The 23500-nt window shown below is 53.3% G+C and overlaps 1 protein-coding gene across 1 annotated transcript in view; it reads right to left on the reverse strand.

Moving 5' to 3' along the window:
* Positions 1-4047: 4047 nt before the first annotated feature.
* The window catches only part of CREB3L1 (cAMP responsive element binding protein 3 like 1), a 35156-nt gene continuing 15703 nt past the window's right edge, over positions 4048-23500 (reverse strand). The window contains exons 2-12 of the mRNA XM_007455790.1: positions 18929-19157; positions 15622-15806; positions 13259-13337; positions 11292-11449; positions 10497-10646; positions 10286-10344; positions 10038-10106; positions 7925-8024; positions 6892-7018; positions 4446-4713; positions 4048-4259 (exon numbers count right to left, since the gene is read on the reverse strand). Of these exons, the coding sequence (XP_007455852.1) occupies positions 4223-4259; positions 4446-4713; positions 6892-7018; positions 7925-8024; positions 10038-10106; positions 10286-10344; positions 10497-10646; positions 11292-11449; positions 13259-13337; positions 15622-15806; positions 18929-19157 (1461 nt within the window). The 3' untranslated portion in view covers positions 4048-4222. The remainder of the gene's footprint in view (positions 4260-4445; positions 4714-6891; positions 7019-7924; positions 8025-10037; positions 10107-10285; positions 10345-10496; positions 10647-11291; positions 11450-13258; positions 13338-15621; positions 15807-18928; positions 19158-23500) is intronic.

A 23500-nucleotide genomic window follows, 5' to 3' on the forward strand; every position in this document is an offset into this window, starting at 1 on the left:
TCCCTACACAGCTCCAGCCACGGTCACTGGTGACCTCCTCATTATCAAAGCAAATAGACACGTTGTCTTCTCATCTTTTCCAGCCTCTCAGCATCTGACACTTGTGAGCACCGTTCCTGGAAGCTCTCTCCATCAGTTTCTGGGACACTCACATCTCCTGGTTTTTCTCCCCTCTCCGACCATTCCTTTTCAGCCGTCTTGTTCACTCCCCTTCCTCCACTGTCTCTTAATGTCCAACTTCCCTGGAGTCCTTCCCTAAATCTCTCTTCACTTTGTGCAGACCCAAGACTTTTTTTTTTTGCAGTACGCGGGCCTCTCACTGTTGTGGCCTCTCCCGTTGCAGAGCACAGGCTCTGGACGCGCAGGCTCGGCGGCCATGGCTCACCAGCCCAGCTGCTCTGCGGCATGTGGGATCCTCCCAGACCGGGGCACAAACCCGTGTCCCCTGCATCGGCAGGTGGACTCTCAACCACTGCGCCACCAGGGAAGCCCCCAGACCCAAGACTTTAACATACCACTTGGATGCTGACAATTTTCTAATCTGCCTAGGATCCCTTTCTGGCAAGCCCTAGACTTGCATGCTAATGTGAACATTCTACAGGCAACTCAAATGCAAGATACGATAAAACGAATTCTTTTTCTCTCCAAACCTGCTCTTCCTCCTGCATTCCCTGTCTCAGCGAAAGGTCTCATCCACCACCACCGTGGCCTCCAAGTCAGACACCTAAATGTCATGCCGGACTCCACCCTCCCTCTTGCACTCCACAGCCAATTTGATGTCAAAGCCTGTTGATAATTCCTTCTAATTATCTCCGGAATCTGTCTCATCTTCACTATACCCCCCGCAGAGCCCCAGGACAGACAAATCTGATTATCTCACGCTCTGGCTTAACAATATTCAGCAGCTCTCTATTACCTTCAGGATAAAATGTTCTTTCTTTAGAGCCCTGCAAGGGCCCTATTTTCTATCAGGGCCGGGATGAGGGTGAAGCAAGTTGGGGTTCCTAGGGTGCCAAATTTAAGGAGGTACTCACTCTCAGGGCTATACAAGTGCCTCCTTAAATTTTGCACGCTAATCACCCCCTTGCCTCACCCCAGTCCTGGCCCTGCTTTTCATGGCTCTGTGTCTGCACCTGACATTCTCTCCACCCCAAACACCCTAACCCCTTCTGTACCTCGCCAGCTCCTACCCCTTCTTTAAGACTCAGTCCAAGTTACCCTCCCTGACCCACAGAATCTGAATTACATGACATTCTTCTGCATCTCCTTAGCATCCTGTACACCCCTCTATCACAGTGGCTCTGATGACTGGTTTACTCCCCAGCCTCCTCCACAAGCCTGGGGGACCTTTGAGGGCAGTTTGTTGAATGACTAATAGAGAGAATGGATGAATCAATCAGGAAAGGGGGTGTGCTAAAAGTTATTGTTAATAATAATCATAGCTTTGGCCCAGAGCCCAGACTTTAATGGCCTTGCTGCAAAGGCCTGCATATTCTAGCAGTTAAAACTGATGCCCAGCAGCAGGCAATGAGGTCCCCATCAAGTGGTCAAGATGAGGCTGTGGGAGGAGGATAGAGGATGGGGCTTGAAGGCCAATTCTTTTTTTTTTTTTTAAGATTTTTTTTTGATGTGGACCAGTTTTAAAGTGTTTAATGAATTTGTTACAATACTGCTTCTGTTTTATGTTTTGTTTTTTTGGCCGCAAGGCATGTGGGATCCTATCTCCCCAACCAGGGATCGAACCCGCACCCCCTGCATTGGAAGGCAAAGTCTTAACCACTGGACCGCCAGGGAAGTCCCTTGAAGGCCAATTCTGAGGCTCCATAGTTCTGTCTGGTCTTGTCCATCTTTTCCTCTGGTGGGCGGCTGGCCCAGGCGCCATCCCACCACCAGGCCCCTTCTTCCGAGTATGAAAGTATCATGCCTGCATGATAAAGTCCAAATGCCAGAGCAAGGCATTCAAGGCCCTTCTGGATCTGGGCCCTGATCACTATCCAGCCTCAGTTCTCAGCATCCTTGCCCTTTACCTTCTGGCCGTTCTGAACTATTTGAGGTTTTCTTGAAGTTTTCCTGCTCTCTCTCTCTCACCTTTGAGGCCTTAGCCCAGGCTGTTTCTTTCTGGAATGCCCCTTTCTCTCTCCTGCCTACTTCCAACAGTCCTTCATGTCACCTCTTCCAGGAAGCCCTTACTGCTTGTCTGGGTGAGGCACCCTCCTCTGTGCTTATAATAGCACCCCTAGCTTGGCTCTTAGCTCACTGTATTGATACTGCCTCTAAATGCACAGCTAATCTTTCTCAGAGCCAGTGTACGTTGGGCCCTGTTCTAAATACCTTATATGATTTACCTCATTGAATCCCTACAACAGCCTCATGTACTGAATCTTAGTTATATCCTCTTTTTATAAATGGAGAAGTGGAGGCTCAGACAGGTTCAGGTTATGTAGTGTCTTAGCTTCCTACACTGCATAACGAATTACTACAAACAAGGCTTAAAACAACACATGTATGATCTCAGTGTCCATGGCTCAGATCTGGGTACAGCTCAGTTGGGTCCTGTGCTCAGGCTCTCACCAGGTGGCAGTCCAGGTGTTGGCTGGGCTGGGGTCTCATCCGGAGCTGAGGCCCTCTTCCAAGCTGCTCAGGTTGTTGGCAGAATCTGATGCCTTGCCACCATAGCATGAAGCCTTCAGCGCCTAGAGGCCACCCTCTCCATGTGGTTCACAACAGTATGGCTGTTTGCTTCTTCAAGGCCAGCAGGAGACTATCTCTTCAGGAAGGGCTCAGTCCCTCTTTTAATGGCTCTCACCTGATTAGGTCAGGCCCACCCAGGATAACCTCCTTTTAAATTAACTCAGAATCAACTGATTTGGGACCTTACTTACACCTGCAAAATCCCTTTACTTTTTCCATGAAAGGTCACCTAATTACGGGAGTGACATCCCCTCACATTTACAGGTCCCCTCCAGACCTTAGGGGAAGGGATGAAACAGGGTGTGTATGCCAGGGGGCAGGAACCTTGGAGTCATACTGGAATTATGCCCACCGCACATAGCTAGCAAGTGGCAGCTCCAGTAGCCAAACGCAGCTGTCCTTACTCTGAAGTCTGTGCTTTTAATCCAGCCGAAGCAAAGGATACAAGAACCAAGAAACTGGCAGGTCTTAGGAGGACCAAGCTGAGTACAGTGTGTGCAGTGCCTGGTGCAGTGCCTGGCCACCCTAGGTGTTCGTTATCACAGTTACCACCCCCTAAAGGCCATCTTGGTGGCTTATATGCCTTTCTGCTTCCATACTCAGAAATCGTAGGTACTTGGAGGAGCCTTGGGGTGGGGGAATTGCTGCAGAATTCTTTGACCATCTAGTTTGAATTCTGTGCCTGGCTGGAAGAGGGAACTCAACGCAAATGCTTTCTCAAACCCCTCACGCCCAGTCACCTCCGGACAGGTAAACTTACCCTTCTTACTCCTTCCTCCTTCAGTCCCACTCCCCCACCCCCAGCCCAGCCATGAAGAAAGGCACGAAGCCAGGAATTGATGCTGCATATTTTTTTTTTTTTACTTATGCTTCTTAAAGCATGTGCTGAGCTGGCGCATGAAGCAGTTTGGCAATTTAAAAGGCCCAGCGCTTGGGCAGCGGCGGGGGGAGGCCAGGTGAGGGGTGGGGGCGACCCCCTTTCCTGGGCCAGGGAGCAGCAAAGCCCGCACTAACTTCATAAAATATAAAACAAGGGAGGGGTGCAGGTCGGAGGGAGACTTGTAAAATACAATATCTTAGGGATTGGCAATAATAAAAAATAAGGTTCATTATTTACAAACAATTTCTGTTCTTGGTCTCTGTACAGTGGGGGGAGGGGTGGGGGGGTGTCGGTCTGTTGACGTGTGTGTGTGTGTGTGTGTGTGCGCGTGCGCGTGTGTGTGTGTGGCGGGGCTGGGGCAGGGAGGCAGTGGTCCTGTTGGTCGTTATGAGAAAGGTAACCCAGTGAGTGGTTTATCTGAGAAGGACAGATGGCTGTGGAGTGGTGGTGAGAACAGAGCGGTTGGCCTAAGGGGACAGTCCAAATGTGTGGGGAGAGGAGAGGCCCCAGTCAAGGTCTGGGGCAAAGGTGGGCTGGGGGGAAGACAGACCCCAGGGGGCAGGGGTACTAGCCGGATCCGGGTTAGTGAGCAAGACAGCCCCTCTTCTGAGTGCCAGAGGGTACGTCCTGGGTCTTGGGTCTTGGCACGGCCTAGGAGAGTTTGATGGTGGTGTTGGGGCCCAGATCCCTAGAGAAAGAAGAGAAGTCAGGGGTGACTCTGTCCAGAGACGACCCTCTCGCCCCTCTGCAAGCTGGATCTGGACACGGGAGGGACGGGGCCTTGGGAGGGTGTGGCTGAGGACATGGGGACCAGAGGCAGGCAGAGGGCGGGGGGAGCCTGGGACCCCAGGAAGGGAAGGGGTCACCCACCCACCTCTCGTGGAACCACTCCTTAGGGTGGGAGAAGTCAGGACTGGTGCTGTTTCCATCGACGTCCTTGGGCCAGGCCTCACTCAGGTACTTGCTGGTCTCGTGGGTGCTGTCCAGGTGGTCATGCTGCAGGTGGTCCTGGGGTCGCTGCTCTGCCGGCCCCCCGGGCTTGATCTCCCAGCCATCGGGGGGCTCCACGGGCAGCAGGGCGCTGCGGCCATCCTCCCATGAGCCTGGCCCCTCATCATAGAAGAGGAGGCTTCGGGAGGGCACTGGAGAAGGAGCTCAGGGTGAGCCACGGTGCCAAGAGGCTCCCTCCCCATCCAGGCCACATTCAGGGCCTGGTGTTTAAGGACCTGGGCCCTGGAATCTTACAGGCCTGGATCTGAATCCCAGCTCTAGCAATTCTGAGCTGTGTGACTGCAGGCAAGTCATGCCTTTGCTTTCAGCTTTCTGAGCCTCAGTTTGCTCATCTGTAAAATAGGAATACGGGGGCTAACCTCCTGTTGATGTGAGGTTTAAATGAGATAATAGAGTGATTGAAACTGCACTCAGAGAAAGTTAGATCTTCCTAAGCAGAGGGTACTGGGCTAGGGCATCTGAGACCTGGGTTCTGATCCTACTGTACCACTCACTTTCCGTGAGACCTTGAATTAATCTTTTTCCCATTCTAGGCCCTAGTCTGCCCTTCAGGGAAATGAAAAAAAAAAAAAAAAACACTTTTTTTGGATATCTATCACATGCCAGGCATTGTAGGCATCCTTTAACCTATATCAAATCATTAACAGAAACTCTTGGAATGAGATATTTTTAGCTCCATTTCACAGAACAGGAAATTGAGGCTCCAGGTTGCCAGGCACGCTGTCCCAGGCTAGTCTGCACTGAAGGTGAGATGCAAACCCAGGTGTGCCTGACTCCAGGACCCACCACCGCCCTTCTCACTCTCAGGGCCCGGATCTCACAGACTATGTGAGCGGAGCCCCTGGAGCTGTGCGGTGCACCAGCTCTGTAAGCCAGCCTGCTCCAGAGGTCATCTCCTCTTCGTCCTGCGGACACTGGGCCTGAAACCCACTGCGCTCACTCGGAGGGGCTCATTCATTCCCTCGCTCCTCTGGCTCCTCTGACTCTGGTTTTGTCCGTCAACACTCCCTCCCTCTCCCCCTAACCCCAGCCACCGCCCCCCCCATTTCCATTCCTTCCTCTCCAAGGTTCCCTGTACCTCCCAACACACATAGGCCCCTCAGGCCTTGGGAAAATGGACACGTGGCTCTCAAGACCTTACATCCCTGCCACCCACCTCCCTTAGTAACTGTCCAGTTCTCTCCTTCTCAGGCTGCTCTGGTCCAGGGAGTGGTTTTCACTCCCTGCCTCTGCTTCCTCTTCCCCTAACCCTCCCCATGCCGCTTCCTCCCCTCAAGGCCCTGCAGGCTTAGCTCATTCTCCCGGAAGTATCCCTCCTTCTTGAGACTCAGCCCTCCCCAGCTCCTCTCTCTCTGACCTCCCATCTGTTTCCTCTTCCTCCTCTTGCCCTGCTGGATAACTCGCTCCTGGTAAGTGATGAGGGACTGTCTGGAAGTTCCTCCGCAGGTCTATCTGAAGAGTATCCTCTGCTTCTGGAAACCCATACTATTCTTTGCTGCACCCTATGCCAGTTCTCCCCTTGCCACTGTGTGTTGTATCTTTTCTCTCCTCTTGTGAGCTCATCAAAAAGGAAGCGATTGTGTTCATTTAGTAGGTGCCTGCTGTGTACCAGGCACTGTGCTAACGGCCTTTGTGCACCATGTAATTTAGTCTTCACAACAAATGTGCTCAGGAAGTGTGGAACTTGTAACTCCCATTTTCAAGATAAAGAAATTGAAATTTAGCGTGAAGACACAATGCCTGAGGTCACGCAGTTAGTGAGTGGCAGATATGACTGACTCTGAAGCTCTATGCTCTTAACAATCCTCACAGTCCCCTGTGGGATGGTAGCTATCTGAGCTCACACTACCACTACCCCGCCTCTGCCCGTGACAGACATTACCAGTGGATCCTGGCACTCCTTCCTGTTGATCCTGAATGGCACCTCAGAGTCCTTCTTAACACAGTGCTTCAGGCAGCCACCACCATCTTACGGAAAATGTCCCTGGAGCTGAAACTGATTGTCCCTACCAACTGGCACCATAACACATGGGGGCTAGGGTGGGAACATTCCTGTTATTCCCTAAACCTACCCCCGCAAGCCACTCCTGGGTGGGCTGGGACTCAGGGGCTCTTCACTGTAGTCCTAATTCTATAACTAACATTGAACACATCATAGACCCTTTGGGGGCCTCAGTTTCCCCATCTGCAAAATGAGGAGGTAGAATGAGACGGCACCAGCCCCAGACCTGGCTCCTATCTTGTGTCTGGCTTCTGCTCAGAAGTTGGGGCTGGTGTGGGGGGAAGGCAGCCTGGCTCAGAGCACTCACTCTGACTGGCAGTGTAGACGCTGTCAGTGGCCATGGGGTCTTCCTTCACAGTCTGGGAGCCAGAGGAGAACTCAGGGAGGCAGGGCACGAGGGAGCCCAGCACCAGGACGAAGCACAAGGCTGCCACCTGGTAGTGGAGAGAGAGCAGAGGGGCTGCAACCCTGGCCATCCCAATCCTCCCCCTGCCCCCGAGCCAATGGGGGCAAAAGGCTCAATATTTTTCCGGGAAAGCGCTCCCAGAGCCAACCACCTCCTGCACATGGTGGAGAAGGTAGAGCCTGTCGGGACATCTCAGCCCATTGTAGGGGGGCTGCCCCAGGCAGTGCTAGAAAAGAGGGGGAATTGGCCAATGTGGTTATCACCTACAGGGTGGAGGAATCAGGAAGGGAAGGAAGGGGTAGGTGTGGGAGGAGGCTGAGACTGGGGCAAGGGAGGGGGACGTATCTTCACACCAGATTCCCAGCAGGATTCCCAGGAAGGCGGGCCAGCAGGAGGAGGTTAAGAGTCACAGAGCCCAAACTAACCCCTGCCTCTACTGGGGCTTTGCCACCTGAGAGCTTGAGGATCTCGGAGGGCCTGGGGAGTGATTAGCCAGGAGGCAACAGGCTGTACAGCTCCAGGAAATGTGGAAGAGGGGCTAGCAGAGGCCTGAGCCACAGCCTAGGCACCCACCCTCCATTCCAGAAAGAACCAGGTCCATACTTCCCCTCACCCCCCCAGGCCCATCACTCCACTCCACTGGGCCTGCACGGGACTTGCCCTGCCATCCTCTAGCTGAGTTCACGTGAGTCACTACATATCCACACCGTATTAGAACTGGTCAGGGAAGGTCATGTTCTGAAAGGTCCCATGGACTTGGGGAAAGGCTGGGGTCTGCTGGAGCCAGTGCATCAGGTACTAGGATGGTTTACTCTGGTGACACCGCCCACAATATGGCCAGGCTCTTGAAGCTCTGCCCGCCCCCCACCCGTAGAAAGCCAGCCTGGGGAAGACCTGTCCTCCTGTGGCCCTGCAGTGAGGGAACAGCACCTACCATGAGGCAGGTCCCAGTCTGGGTGGCAGCCATCTTGTAAGGCCTGGAGATCTTGTTGGTGACCAGAGTCTGGAGTTTCTGCAGCTGCTGGAGCAGGGTCCTGAGGAGGGCACAGCGGTCACCCGGCAGGTTCTGACCCAGCAGGCATCTCTGCCTCAGGGAGCTCTCCCGGGGAGGAGCTGGGCAGCCTCCAGACTTGGCTTCCACACCAGGTGCCCGTTTCAGTCAAGACAGAAAAGGTCACCTCCCACGTGGCTCCTCCGTGGTGTGGCTGGGTCACCCTATGGAGGCTCAGGGGTGCCCCATGACGCGCTCCTGGCCAAAGAGGGGGTTGGAGGCGAGCCTGGACCACCTCAGCTGAGGCCACTTTCTTTTTCTTACCCTGCACCAGCCACAGCTAAATTGACCCTCCCTCCTTTGTATCCACGGCACCTTGAGTTGATACGAAGGACACATCTGGCAGCTGCCTGGTATATGGTGAGGAGCAAGTGTCCAGGAAATGGTAGCTATCAGTTTTGTTAATTTTGTTGCTGTTTTTGCTTTTATCACAGCACCTGTAACACTTCGTTTATTTATGAATGTCTATGTCAGTCTCCTTCGCTAACTATGGGCTCCCTGAGGGCAAGGACTGGGTCCCTCCCGGCAAGGAATCCTCTGGGTACCCACAGAGGGTGCCCAGCCCACCCTTGGTGAACAAATGTTTAATTCTCTCTTTCCTCCACCCAGCCGGTCGGTGGGGTTGCAGTTCCCATAATGTACAGCAGGTGGCGAAACAGCTCCAAGGGCCTCGCCCTATTTGGGACTAGGGAGGAATCTGGGCCAGAGGAAGGGGGTGAGGGGTGAGGGCTCCCGCCTCCCATCCCTGAGTCAGGGGGGCATTCTCCAGGTCATTCAGGGGAGTGGCTGGATCCCGCTGGAGAAGCTGGGGGAGAAGGAAGGAAAGAAGGAAAAAGCCTTCTGTTGAGCACCTGCTACATACTAGCTGTTGTCTGTTATTTTAATTACTCCCAGCAAACAACTGTTACTCTCACAAGCCTACTGTGGGCTCATGGCTGGTCACTATCAAGAATTCAGAATAATAACAAGAAAAAACAAAGAAGAAAAGCTAACATGAATGGAACATTCTCAAATGCCAAGGACGGGGCTGGCCCTTTACTTGCTAGGTCTCATCGCATCGTCACATGAATCCTGGGAGATAACTGCTTCTATCATCTCCATTTAGACAGAGAAACTGGGGCCCAGAGAGGTGTACGTAACAGTTTTTCCAGGGTCACAAAAATGGCACCCAGAGTTGCGACTTTACGTGGCTACTGCATGCCAGGCCCTGTGCGGGTTCCATACTAATGTTTCTCAGGCTTAATTGTGCACGTGAATCACCCAAGGATATTGTTGAAATGCAGATTCTGACTCAGTAAGTCTGGGGAGAGTCCCGAGATTCTGCATTTCTTTCTTTTCTTTTTTTTTTTTTTAAAGATTTTTTTGATGTGGACCATTTTTAAAGTCTTTATTGAATTTGTTACAATATTGTTTCTGTTTTCTGTTTTGGTTTTTTGGCCGCGAGGCATGTGGGATCTTAGCTCCTCGAACAGGGATCAAACCCACACCCCCTGCATTGGGAGGCAAAATCTTAACCACTGGACCGCCAGGGATGTCCCCTGAAATTCTGCATTTCTAACAAGCCCCCACGTGATGATAATGCTGCTGGTCTGAGAAACTCGCTTTGGGTGGCAAGCATGTACACCGGTAGGTTCTACTCGCTTTGGGGTGCATCAGAATTACCTGGAGGGCTTATTAAAACACAGATCATTGAACCCTCCCCCTGGAGTTCCTGATTCAATAGGCCTGGCATGGGGCCTGAGAATAAGCATTTCTAACAAGTTCCTAGGGGCTGCTGTTGTGCTGGTCTGTATCATCACATTTAAGCACCTTTCCAGCCCTGTCTGGTATCTAGATGGGAAACTGAGGGTCCCAGGCTGCAGAATCCCTGTTTCTGGGGTTCCCATCACCCTGAACTCAGTGACTTCTCCTGTCTCCTGCCTCCCAGAGCTATGCCATAGCCAGGCACTGGCTGCAGGAGGGCAGGGGCCGGGCGGATGCAGGTGGCACCACCCACCTGTTGGCATTCTCCAGGGTCTCCACCTTCTTCCACAGTTCGTTGTTCTCGGATGTAAAGGTCTCCACCCTGCGGGGGCCAAGAAGGCACAGGCTTGGGGGCAGCCCCCAGGCTCACTGCTGCCCCCTTAGCCCTGCCCACCAGTCCCCGTGCCCCCCGCCCCTGTGAGAGAGGGCTGGGGCGAGCAGGCCAGGCTGGGGAGTGGGGCCCAGGCCACCCCAGCCGCCCACCTGCCCAAGACCTCTTACTTCTTTTCTAGACACTCCACGTACTCCTTCTTCTTACGGCGGCTCTCCTGGGCCGAGATCTAGAGCGGGGAGCCCCCAGACGGGATTACCACACCACATATCCACTTCCTGGGGCTCCCCAACTTCAGGGCTGGCATCACCAGGGGAGTAGAGCCCTCCCCCCAAACCAGGGAAGCCCCAGGGCAGGGGCAGGGCCTGGCTCACGCTTTACCTTGTTCTTGATTTTCCTCCGGACCCTCTTTAAGGCCTTCTCCTCAGCTTTGGAGAGGGGGAGTTTCGTGGGGATGGGGTAGCCCTCAGCAATCAGGGTGCGCTTTTCCTCCTCCGTCAGGAGCAGTGGCCCCGACGTCCCCTGTAATTTCTGTGGGAAGGGGGACATGATAGTTAGGAACCAGACAGCCCTGCATTCAAATTCAAGCTCTGCCATTTACTCTGTGCATGACCTGGGCAAGGCACTCAACTCACTGAGCCTTGGTCTCCTCATCTGAAAAAGGGGCAGATCTGAATTAAATCCAATAACATGTATCAAGTGCTCAGGACGTTGCTGGGAGCCTGGCATGTTTGGCCCTCCATATATTGCTGGGGTTGGGGTGGTCCCGAGATCCCATCCTGGAACCCACAGCCTCAAAGCTAACTTGTCCAGGGCCCCCTAAACGGCACCCACCTCAGATACCCACCACCTCTTGGGAGGTTCCACACCCATCCCAGTGGGTTCTGGGTCTCCTGAACATTGTTCTCCAAACAGTGCCCTTTCGTGGCAGCCTGGGCCGTCCCCCTGAAGGTGAGGAATGTCAAGTTCTGGTCCTGGCTCTGCAATAGTGTGGGTTCAGCAGGCCTCTTGGACTCTACCTGTTTCCTATTTACCCCAAGGCACGACTAAAAGATTGTCACTCCCATCTGCCGGGCAGGCACCTCTCTGAATTCTGATGGGGGTGGGGATCAGGCTTAGGGCTCCCCAGGGACTCAATTCCTTGACTCTAGGGTCAGTCCACCCCCAGCTGCTTACGTGAGGGGCAGTGAGGAGTGGGGAGGTGGAGATGGCTGTGGAGGAGCGGGCCATGGGCCGGATGGGGCTGGAGGGGGGCAGAGAGCGGGGACTCTGGGAGCCGTCACTGTCGCTGCCATGGCTGCTGGGGGGCGTCGGAGGCATCTGCACCAGGTCCTCTGGGGAGAGCAGGAGAAGCCAGTTTAGCAGGGTGGCGCCCCAGCTCTGGTCGCACAATCAGAGTTCAGCATAGCATGGGCCTAAGCCAGCCGGGACTGACTGTGGGACTGGCTGCTGGGGCCTTGACCGCTATAACATCAGAAGCCCCTCTGCCATGTCAGAAAGACGAGCTGATGTCCCAGAAGACAATTCCTGAGTGCCACCCCATCTCTGACTCTGCAGAAGCCTGGCTCCTTTAAGCCTGGTTCTTGGTGAGGATATCACAGAGGCTGGATTCTTGGGGTCCCTCCCCTACCCCTGACTTCACAGGGCTCAGGATCTTTGAGCCTCCAACTTGGCAACCCCAGGAGGTGACTGGAATCTGCCCATAGCAAGACCCATGGGGATCAGGCTGGGCAAACCGCAGCCTCTGTCCCTTTCTTTCCACTGCAAAACCCCAGGGTGTCCATTTTCAACCTCAGGGTAACAGGACAGCAGGCACTGGGCTTTCAGCAGACCCAGGAGGAGCACTGCTCTCCCCAGCATGCCTTCTGTGCTGCCTCTCTGAGGCCACAGCATAAGGAAGATTGACGCTCTGCAGGTGGTCAGGAAGAGGCCTGGGCAGAGCCAAGAGGACCAAGAGCCTTGCTGCAGGGAGAGCTCCCAGGCCAGCACAGAATGCCCAGATTTAAGTCCAGGTGCGAGAACCTGGAGCTGACTGCACCGCAGAGCCGGGCTGAGGCTGGCAGGAGGAAGGCACTGCATCCTTCTGGCCTCCGCCCATGACTGCCTACTGCAGGAGTCCCCTCTCCCTTCTTTGGCTCTCATTTGCCTATTATAGATGCCAGACTGTAAAGACCACTGAACCTGGACTCAGAGAGACCTGAGTTCAAGTCTTGACTGTTGCACCCCACAACTGTGTGACCTATAGTTATGTTTACTTAACCTCTCCCAGCCTCACTTCCCTGCTGAATGGGGGTGAAAGGACTCCTTGCATGGAGCCGGGAGGGTGCAATGGGCTAATGTATGGGAACATGCTTTATGAATTGAAGGGCACTCTACAATGTAAGGTGTTTTCACACTGGTCCCTTTCTACCTCCTGTTAATTCTGTATCTTCTCTCAGAGGCTGGGACCAACTTGAGGGTGAAACTTGGGCCTTATTCATCTTTCTAAACCTTGTGGTACTTAGTCCAGGGCCTGAATAAGCACAGTAGATGTTTAATCAATGTTTGATGAATTAATGAGGTGGGATTGGAAAGATTCAGTTAGCCCTTTCTCTTTCTGGTCAATCCAAGAAACTTCCTCTGTTCTCTTCTCCCCTGTCAGGTCTGGGGATGTGCTTTCAAGGCTTCCGGGGGATCTGCCATCTTTAATCCATAACACTGCTGTATAATTGGTGGTTTGTCTGTGGCTCACACTACTCTGTGATCTACTTGGGTACAGGGGCTGTCTTCTCTCTCTGCTTCTCCAGCTCCTGGGACTAGGAGATGCCCAGTGAACTCTAGTTGGATGGTTGGATAAATGGATAGATGGATGGATGGACAGATAGATGGATAAATGAGTAGATGGATGGATGGACTGATGGCTATAGAGTGGACTTCAATTAATGAATGATGGGAGGGGTGAGAAGGTGTTGATAATAGTGATGACAGCTGTAGATTGTGTAAGAAGGAGACTGGAGGGATGGAGAATGGGCAGGGTGGGGAGGAAAGAATATTCTGGGGAGAGGTGGGAGGTGTCGAGGGAGATGGGTGGGCTGGACCAAGGAAGTAAAGAATGCGGTCTGCCCAAGACTGGAGAGGAAGAGTCCCTCTCTGGACACACTTACCTGGTGTCACTTTGAGGAACTGGTTTACCTCCTGAGGCTCTGCTTTGATCACTGGCAGCTGAGTCATCTCTCCCGGGGCCTGAGGAAGAGACAGGTCCAGCTCTGTCAGCTGCCCGGGGGAGCCCATCCCCACCATGCCATCCAACCTCCCTCTCTCCCTGGGCCTGGGGGTCTGCCCTGCAGCATTAAGGAAGTATCTGGGCCCAGGGTTCCAGGCACGTTCCAGAGGAGCAGAGGCAAGTTCTCGTGCTTAGAGAAGTCAAGTAGACCTAAGAAAAGAGAATCGTGGCCAAGTAGCATCGTTTAGCCTCTAAGCTCAGAGAAAGGAGGGCCTCCTGTGGCCTCTGAGGCCAGGGCCATCTTTTTGGTGGAGGCTGACCCTACACTGACTGTGAGCCCAAGTGGGCTGCCATGAGGACGGGAGGTAATGTCTGGCAGATCGTAGTTGTTCAATAAGCGGTAACAACAGCACAGACTAAGGAGGCATTAACTGGCTGGGGGCCCAGAGAAAGCTCCCTGAGCAGCTGAAGTTTGAGTCCTGATGTATAAATAGGAGTATTCCAGATAAAGGATGGGGCAGTACGTAGATGAGGGGAGAGGCATTCCAAGAAGAGGGAAAAGCATCTGCAAAGGCACAGAGGCCAGACAGAGCACAGCTTAGATCTGGAAGCTGCAAGTATTAAGGGTGTCCAGAGTGTAGGGGTGTGTGTCAGAGGTGGAGTGGTGAGAAACAAGACCAGAAGATCTGGGGGGAGGGCGTGGGAAGGGGGTGAGTAGAATCCAGACAAAGAAGTTTGAAACAATGAGGAGCCCCTAATGGGTTTTTAAGCAAGGGACTGATAGAATTAGATTAATGCTTTAAATAAACATGCATTCCTATTTCTTTATGCCATCCCAGCTTGCTGTTCCAGAAAGGACATCAACAGGCATGGCTTCCTACACATGAGGACGAACACACATACAAGGGGTGTTCTCTTTGAGAAGGCGCTGTGTTGGGTGTTGGATTTCAGGGCCATCTCTCCCCTCCAGGTCTGCAGCCAGCAGAGAGGTCATGATATCGTGGGTGGGACCCAGAATCCCGGATTTAGGCAGGTGAGTAAGAATCCCAGGAGGTTAAGGCTGGCAGGGACCTTGGAGATTCCCTGGTCTACATCCCAGCTCAGGCCTCAAGTGACAGATGAAGGGACTGCGATGCAGTAGGGTGACAGCTCTCATGTGGGTCACACGCTCATCATTGTCATACCAACTCCTGGTTCCTGTGCCTTCCACTAGGGGGTCGCGGCCTCACTAGAGTGGAAAGTGTGGGCTCCGGGGTCTGGCGGCTGAGTTTGGAATGCAGTTCCATTGCTTCTGACTGTGCAATGTGGGGCAAGTTGCTTAACCCCTTCCACCTCAGTTTCCTTCTCTGAGGCATGCGCACAGCTTCCAAGACCCTGGCTGCCGCTGCCGTCATGCCTTCCCTTCCTGCTATGGCGAGGGCTGAGGAGTCGCAGAGCCAGTCCTAGAGGTGGTCCCAAAAGATCCTCCCCATTTGCAGCCAACCCTGAATCCTCAGGTCCCTGGTGGAGTAGGAGGGGCTGACCTTTCTCACTTTTGGTCCCGTACATTTTGATCAGGTGAGCTGTGTGGCCAGCAGGGGGCAGTGCCAGCCAAACCTTGACTCTAGGGATTTCAAGGTAAACCCTCATGCTGTAGACTCAGGGGTAGGACCCCCTTAGCAGTAGTTCATGCTCCCATTTTACAGAGAAGGAAGCTGAGGAAAAAACAGGGAAGGCAACATGCCCAGAGCGCAAGTGAGAGCAGAGCTGGGACCCAGGCAGGGCCTCTCCCAGGAGCCAGGAGTCTGGGATGTCAGCTTTGGATTTACAGCCAACTGCTCTTATCTATACATTCACGGGGGTGAGGGCTGGCATGAGGGTGTGGGTTAAAAATATTCATCTCATGAATATAAACAATTGAAATATGGCATAATTTTTATATTTCCATTTAGGTGTTTCTTCCTTTTTAAAAATACAGACACTTTGAGAAAATTAAGTGGCCTGGGCTGTCTCCTTCCCTGAGACCCTGGACTGGGCCCCTGATGCCCAGCCCTGCCTGGGTCCCTGTCATCTTTCTTCTGCACACAGTGAGGGCCCCAGCTTATTCCAAGGGTGCTGTGGTTTGAGCCCGTTCTAGGATGGTGAAGGGATGGCTCAAGGGATGGGCAGGGGCCTGGTCTGGGGGTTCCGACTCTCAGTCCTGAGGGTCACATTGCTTCCTGTTCACAGAGACCCTGTGTGCACAGGGCTTTGGATTGCTCTTCCCACAGAGACCCATCATCCCTCCTCCCTCCCTCAGCCCTTACTAACAGTCCCCAGGCTCACCTGGTGGGGGATGGGCAGCCTGGTCAGGGGGCTGAGGCCCAGCAGCGGGGTGGTGGCCATGGCAGCAGCGGCAGCCATGGCTGAGGAGGCAGCCAGAGGGTCCATGGGCAGCTCCGGGCTCTGCTCCTGCTTCACCATGACCGAGCACAGTTTGTGTCCCAGCACCCACGCTCCGTGTTCCATATCTAGGGAAGGGGGCAGGACCCAGGCTCAGGGGACTTCTAGAGCAGAGGGCTCAGCCCCTCTCCTGGCCCCTTGGAGCTGCTCTGGACAGGACTGTGGAGAGATGCTAGGGTATACCGGGAGGCAGATGGAAAAGGGCAGGGGGCGGCGCTTGTGAGGTAGGAGGGTGGAGTGGGCTGGGGCCAGAAGAGGTGGGGGCATCTTCTTCATTCAGCAGTTTACAGAGTGGGCTTGGACAACAGACCCCTCCTGACTGGCTGTGTGACTTTAGGTAAGTTGCTTAACGTCTCTGAGCCTTAGCTTCCTCATCTGTAAAAGTATCTGACAAGAAGTAAATGTTCAATAAATGGCAGCTATTGTGAATACAATTATTGTTATTCAGTAAACATCTGCTGAGCACCGTGCTAGGTGCTGGGGATCTGGTGAGAGTCACGAGCAGTTTAGTGCAGTTAGAACGCAAAGGGAAGGAGAAGATGGGGTCAGAGAGGCCAGCAGGGATGGCACGGCCTTGGAGCTGCGACTTTGTCCTAAAGGTAACAGGGAGGCACTGAAGAGTTTTAAGCATGCTCAGATTTGTAATGTTAAAAAAGATCATTCTGCCTGTGTGTGCAGACTGGCCCAGCAGAGGGAGGCAGGGAGACCCACAGGAGGCTGTTGAAATTGTCCAGCGAGAGAAGGTGAGGCACATGCTAAGGCAGTGGCAGTGGGGATGGAGAGGAAGGAACATACTGGAGACAAATTTAGAAGGAAGAATCTCCAGGACCTGGTGCCTGGTGGGGCATGTGGGGAGTGAGGGCTGATGCTCAGGTTTCCCAGGGCAGTTTCCACCTCGTGGGTCTCCTGGCCTCACCTGGGTCACAGGGCTGCTGGGTGGGCATCCCCCTTTTCCTGATGGGTGCCACTCAGAGTCAGCCCTGCCCCTGGTGGCCCCAGCACCTGGCTCTGGTGAGGCAGAGGTCTGAGGAGCCAGCATGGGTGGGCTAGAGGGGACTCTAGCCTTTGGAACCCACTGTGGGTGGGGAGAGGGGTAAGCAGCTGCCTGATCCCACCTCAGAGGCTAGGCCCCACCCTGCTGGGAGGCTGAGGGCCTCAGTTCTGGGCTGCAGGCTGCCCCTGGGCTCCAAGAACACCCACAATCTTCCCAAATTACAGGGCCAGCCCGCCGGCCTCCGGGAAGCTGCCCCCTGCAAAGGACCCACAGACAAACTGCTCTAAAAATAGACTTGGGGTGGTGAAGAGTTGCCGGGCTGGGAGGCTGTCCACCCCACATGCTACCCTTCCCCAGGCTGGGGCCTGACACCCCATCGAGGTGACCTCCAGAGGCTGGGCTGAGGCCAGGGCACACAGGGAAGTTGAGACCTCCACAGCTACGTGCCCTGGAGCCACTTAAAGCCCCAGAAGGTGTCCCTGCCCTCAAGCGGCTGGATGGGGGCCGGGTACAAGGTCCCATCTCTGCCCCTGAGGAATCTCAAAGACCCTCAGAAGCAGCTCACACTTCTTGCACTGAGTCTAATTCTAAGCTCTTGCTGCATATGAATTTGTGTATTCCTCCCACCAACCCTGGCGGCGGGCACTGCTCTTCTGCCCATTTAATAGTTGAGAAGATTAAAACACTCACTCAAGACCATTGTCCTCCAAAGGGAAAGAGGAATAAGAGCCCTGTTCATGGTTCTAGACACGATAGTTTTAATAGGACTTTTATACACATAAGGAAATAGTCACTAATTTTATGCACACACACACACACACACACACACACACACACACACCCATATATATGAAATGTGCTGGGCACTGACTGAGCTGGGTACTTTTCATATATATATTTTTAATCCTGGCCAGAATTCTCAAGATACCTAGTGTCTTCATTTTGTAATTGAGGAAACCGAGGTCCAGAGAGGTTAAGCAACTTGTTAAAGATCACACAGCAGCCAGTTGAGGCGCTGGAATGCACACCAAAGCCAGTACCCTTTAGCGCCCCTTAAGGCCGGCAAGTGTGGTGGTGGCATGGGTGTGAGGTTTAGAATCAGGGGGCCTGCTTGCTCCTAAGTCCCTGCTCTGCATTTATTGTGTGCATAACCTAAATAACTCAGCTTTCCCGAAGTCTCACTTTCCTTATCAGACAAATGGGGAGTATGATAAAAGTGATTCTGACCTCACCTGTGAGTTGTGAGAGACAAATGGGATAATAACACGAAGGTACTTTGTGAACTGGAGAGTGCTATAGAAATGTTTATTGTTATTCCCATTTGTAGATGAAGAAACTGAGGCTTATCAAGGCTGAGACATATGTCCAAATATGATGGAGCCATATGAGGAAATGCCCAAAGAGACCATTTCTAGGTGGGGCACAGTCTGGAGTTCTCAAATGTTGATCACCTGAGAGGAAAAACTCAAAGGGCCCTTTGCTTAAAAGGGAGGGAGGTGGGGGAGAGGAGAGCTTTAGAGAACCCTACCTTTGGCAATAAAAGTAGGGTGCAGGGGATTTCCCTGGTGGCCTAGTGGTTAGGATTCCGGGCTTTCACTGCCGGGGCCCGGGTTCGATCCCTGGTCGGGGAACTGAGATCCTGAAATCCGTGTGATGTGGCAAAAAAAAAAAAAAAAATAGGGTGCAGGTGTTTCACCCAGGTAACATCTCAGAGGACATCACAGTGTGAGAAGGTGGTAAGGTTCTAGAGTCTTGGTGACTTGTCCACATTTATTGTTTAATCCTCCCCTCCCCTCCAGCTGTTCCATCTAAGGCTGGTTCCCAGACCTAAGCATGCATCAGAATCACCTGGAAGGCTGGATCCTCCCCACAGGGTTTCTGATCCAGCAGGTCTGGGTGGGACCTGAGAATCTGCATTTCTAACAAGTTCCCAGGTGCTGCCCCTGGTCTGGGACCCACCCTTTGCACATCACTGACCTAAGTCAGCCAAAGACCCTCTTGAGAAATGCCCTTCTGGGTCTGACTTGTGGAAGAACAAAAAGGGGGGGGGCTCCTCTGAGAGGCTTTTGTGGGAGCTCCCTCGGGTCTGGTGTCCTTCCTCTGGGTCTGGTGTCCCTCCTCGGGTCTGGTGTCCCTCCTCTGGGTCTGGTGTCCCTCCTCGGGTCTGGTACCCTGGGCCCCGCCACTCCTTCTTACCTTGGGTGGTATCCTCCATCTTGATGGGCACAATGGGGCTCTGAGGTGCCGAATCACCGCTCAGGGAGTAGCTGTGCTCTGCCTGGATGCCCGGCGTGGGGGAGTCCAGTTCCATGTCCAGTAGAGGGCTCTTCTCGTCCAGCACGGGGTCATCAAAGAAACTGCTGAACAGGTCGTTGGAGAAGTCCTCCATGTTCTCTGCAAAGTGGTCCAGGTGCTCAGGGAAGTGCTAGCAAAGGGGGAGGGGAGAGGAGGGAGTCAGCTCACCCTGGAAAGGGGGCGCAGATGCTGCTCTGGTGGTGCCACCAGCCCTGCCACCACCACCGCTGTCCCCACAACCTCCCCATTACTCTTCCCTCCATCATTAATACCACCACCAACACCAACTTCTCCCCGGCCCACATCATCATACCAACTATTATCATTTCTATCACTACTGTCACCCCGTCATCACATTACTGCCACCACCACCTCCACCACCCTCTCTAGCCTCTCTGTCAGTATCCTCAAGGGTGAGTCCTGGATGGTGTGAAAGAATCCGGGAGATAGAACACAGGGCTTTAGTGCTGGCTCTGTGACCTTGGTCAAATCACTCAGATTGCCCGTCTCTTTCTCAGTCCACCCTACTTCCTTCATGGGAGGACTAAGCACTAAAGAATAAGTGTATCTATGCCAGCAAGTTTGCATTCCAAAGGCAATATCAGTGACTTTTGTATTCTCTTTTGCTGGAATGCAAGGTGGTGAGATTATTGAGGACTCTGCCCCCCTCATTAGTACAGTCCCCATTTGTCCACATGCCTCCAGTGTCTCCCTTTTCCCAGCCATTCTTTATACCAAGAGATTAGGCTCCAGAGCCATATCATTTGGATTTGAATCCTGGCACTGATGTTCCTAGCTATGACTCAGTGCCGTTCAAACTGTGGGTGGTGACTCATTAATGGGTTGTGAAATCAATTTAGTAGGTCACGACCAGAATTTAAGAAAAAAGAAAACAGAACAAAATAGAGTAGAAAAATATCAGAGTGCACATAGGGAAGTTAAATTCTTGGTAGATTTTTTTAATCTCAGTTTTGTGTGTGTGTGTGGTGTGTGTGTGTGTGTGTGTGTGTGTGTGTGTGTGTGTGTGTGTTCTTGGGAAGGATGTCAAATATATTTCTCAGAAACAAAATAGTCTGAAAAATATTGGTCTCCACGATCCTGGGAAAGTTGATTAATGTCTCTATGTTTCATTTCCTCCTTTGTACAGTGGGGATGATAACAGTTCCTATCTGCTAGGGTTATTGTGAAGATTAAACAAGTTAATGCATGTCAAGCACTTAGAATAGTCCCTGGTACATAGTAGCTACTCAACAAACCTCTTATTAGTAAAGCATCCAGTGGCTGGCACATAGGAGGTGCTTGTTTTTTCTCTCTAAAGAATTATAAATATGTAAGGAAATGTTGCTCATTCTTTTTTTTTTCTGGCCGCACCACACAGCATGTGGGATCTTAGTTCCCTGGCCAGGGATTGAACCTGCGCCCCCTGCAGTGGAAACACAGTCTTAACCACTGAACCGCCAGGGGAGCTCCCTGTTCATTCATTTTTTACTGACTGAATGAATTTGCTGGGGCTTTGCTTCTGGCCCTGGGGTCGCACCTGGAGAGTGGGTAAGGACTGACTTCTGAAGTCTGGAGTTGTTGGCTTTCTGGCCTGGATTACTTGGAGCCTGTCCTAGTCTGGAAGGGATGAGCAGAAAAGCCCTCTGTCTGAGAATAAGATTCAGAGCCACATGAGCATCTGTGTGTGGGGGGCAGGGGATGAGCCCAAGCTCTGCAGATAAGCTTGCTTTTTTAAAATTTTTTTAGCGATACGCAGGCCTCTCACTGTCATGGCCTCTCCTGTTGCGGAGCACAGGCTCCGGACGCGCAGGCTCAGCGGCCATGGCTCACGGGCCCAGCCGCTCCGCGGCATGTGGGATCTTCCCGGACCGGGGCACGAACCCGAGTCCCCTGCATTGGCAGGCGAACTCTCAACCACTGCGCCACCAGGAAAGCCCGATAAGCTTGCTTTTGACTCCTAGCTCACTTCTTGCTAAGTTTACTTCACTCCTCTGGGTCTCAGTTTCCTCATCTGTAAGGGGGAAATAATAGTTCCTACCTCACAGTGTTGTAATGAGAATCAAATATATGTTAGGTGCTTAATGCTACCCTCATAGGATTATGAGGATAAAATGAGGAAATACATATAACACATGTATACAAATAACATGCGTATATATCTATACAGCAAACACATGTAACACTGAGAACAGGGCCTAGAATGCAGTGAGTGCTCAATAACTGTTAGCCATTGTTATTATCAAAAGCCTAACTCTGGGCCTGAGGTGAACGGAGCCTGGAGCCAATGCAGGGAGGTGGCTTGGTCCTCCCCCCAAACAAAGCATGGATCAGAGAATCCATGATAAAATGAGTTCAGAAACCCATCGTCTTAAGTACTCTCTCCTCTTCCCAGCTTGTCAGAACTTACCATCCCTATCCTACACTTTTCTTGTGGTTTTAACTTTCTGAAGTGCTTTCATACACATTGTCTTATCTAATCCTTACAAATACCCAAGGAGACAAGGAAGTTGCATATCTATATTTGACAGGTAGGGAAACCGAGGCTCAGGGAGCCAAGGAAAGCAGGGAAGCATCCACAACCACAGTCACACCCCAGTCCTCCCCCAATGGCAGCAGACATTCCCCTGATCGGGGAATTGCCTGTCTGTCAGGCTGTGAACTCCCTGAGGTAGTAGGATCTGGACTTGTTCACCTGCTGGGTCCCATCCCCTGGCCCAGGATAGACACTCAACAGCTATTGGTGGAGGGACAGGGCCTTGTACCCCAGAGGGCAACGCCATCAGTATATCATTCGTCCCATCAATGCCTGGGGTGAGGCAGTACCAGGAAGTCAGAGGCTGAACAAGTCTCCAAGACTGTGATCCCAGCCAAAGGCCATTTACAGGGTGCAATGCCCCCCAGCCACCTAATCAGCCAGTCTGGACTGTGCTAGCTACACCCTCAGCAGAGTCTGGGTCAGCCCACCTGGGGGCGCCCTCTCTCTCCCTCTGTCTCTCTCTCCCTCTCTCTCAGGGTCTCTGAAAGGCCTGGTGTGAGGCCCAGTGGGAGGGGGCTGGGAAGAGCCTAGTGAGTCAGCTGCTAAGGTATTTCTGCAGCAGCTGCTTCTCAGGCGATAAGGGTTTGCCAAGCCCTTTCCCCGGGCCTGGGAGAGTAGAGAAGCTTCCTGCAGTCTGGGCCAGGGTCCCTAAAGGATTCCAGGCAGATGAGCCAGGTCCTTCTCAGGGACCCCTTTTGGGGTGCCCCCAGGCACCTGCTGAGGGAGATCAGTTGGTTCCTGCTTTGTGAGCTGTCCCACCCCACCTGCTGGAGACAGCAGCAAAGGCCCAGCAGGACAGAGCTTCCAGAGGGTGGGAGCCAAGTGGAAGGGGAGGGCGGCCAAGGGGCAGGCGGATTGGGGGTGGGGGACACTCAGAGAACCCAGTCCTCCTTGCTCAGGGCTTCCCTGTGTGCTGGGTGGACCTCTGGGGGCAACGGTGGGATGTCCCATCATCCCCAGGCCCACCTCCTGCTCATGCGAGCATGCCAGAGGGCCTCCCTTTAGAGAGCTTTGAGCCCTATTTCTATCTGGTGTCTGGCCTCTCAGAGCAGCCCAGTTATGGCTGGTTTATACCATCAATTTAGAGGTAGAAGGGACCTGAGAAAGCCCATGGTCCACAGCCCCTCTCCCCACTTGCTAATGAGGAAACTGAGGTCCAGAGAGGGACCTACCAGGGTCACACAGTGAATTGGTGATGCTGAGGGAGGGGTTATCCGCAGCTCCGGGGATGCACAGGAATGTGGAGCAACTTCTCCTTCCTGTCCTCTCTTCTTCCTCTGTACCCACCCTCCCCCCAGCCCTGGAAAGCCCCCTCTGATCTCAGGCCTCCTCAGCTTCAGCAAGGCCCCTTGTCCCTTCTCCCCCCCCCCCCCAAAACCACACCCAGTTCTTTCTCCAGTTCACATACAAAAAGTTCAGGTTTCAGACTACCTGATGGAAAATGATTGGGGCAGCGAGTCAACGTTCTGAGGGGGACAGGGTTCTACTGGGGGTGAGCGTTCTACCGGGGGTGCCTTTCCAAGCAACTGGGGTGGGAAGCCAAAGAAGGAAATACTATGATTTGTTTCCCTCCTTGTTGAAGACTTTTTCCAACAGTCTTGCCAATGTAAGCTCCTTCCCGGCTGCCACGCGCAGCCGGCGCCGGCTCCCCTCTCTTGGAGGACAGGTCCCAAGCTCTCGGGCTCTCAGCCCCGCACACCCCTCCCCCTCCGCAGCATCTCCTCCCGGAGCCGGGTCTCAGTCGCCGACCCTTTAAATTTAAAGAAGGAGAGTGTCCAGTCGGCCCCGCGTGGCCCACGAGAAGTTAACGCCGGCGCGCGGGGGGCCGCCCCGCGCCGGAACCCAGCATGCTCATTGGTCGGATCTGCGGAGGTCGTGGCCAATGGGAGGAGGCTGCGAGACACCCGCCGCTGGAGCCGCGGGGAGGGGGCGGGGGG

The sequence above is a fragment of the Lipotes vexillifer genome, unplaced genomic scaffold (assembly GCF_000442215.2).
Source record: "Lipotes vexillifer unplaced genomic scaffold, Lipotes_vexillifer_v1.1 scaffold977, whole genome shotgun sequence".
In the NCBI taxonomy this organism is placed as follows: Eukaryota; Metazoa; Chordata; class Mammalia; order Artiodactyla; family Lipotidae; genus Lipotes; species Lipotes vexillifer.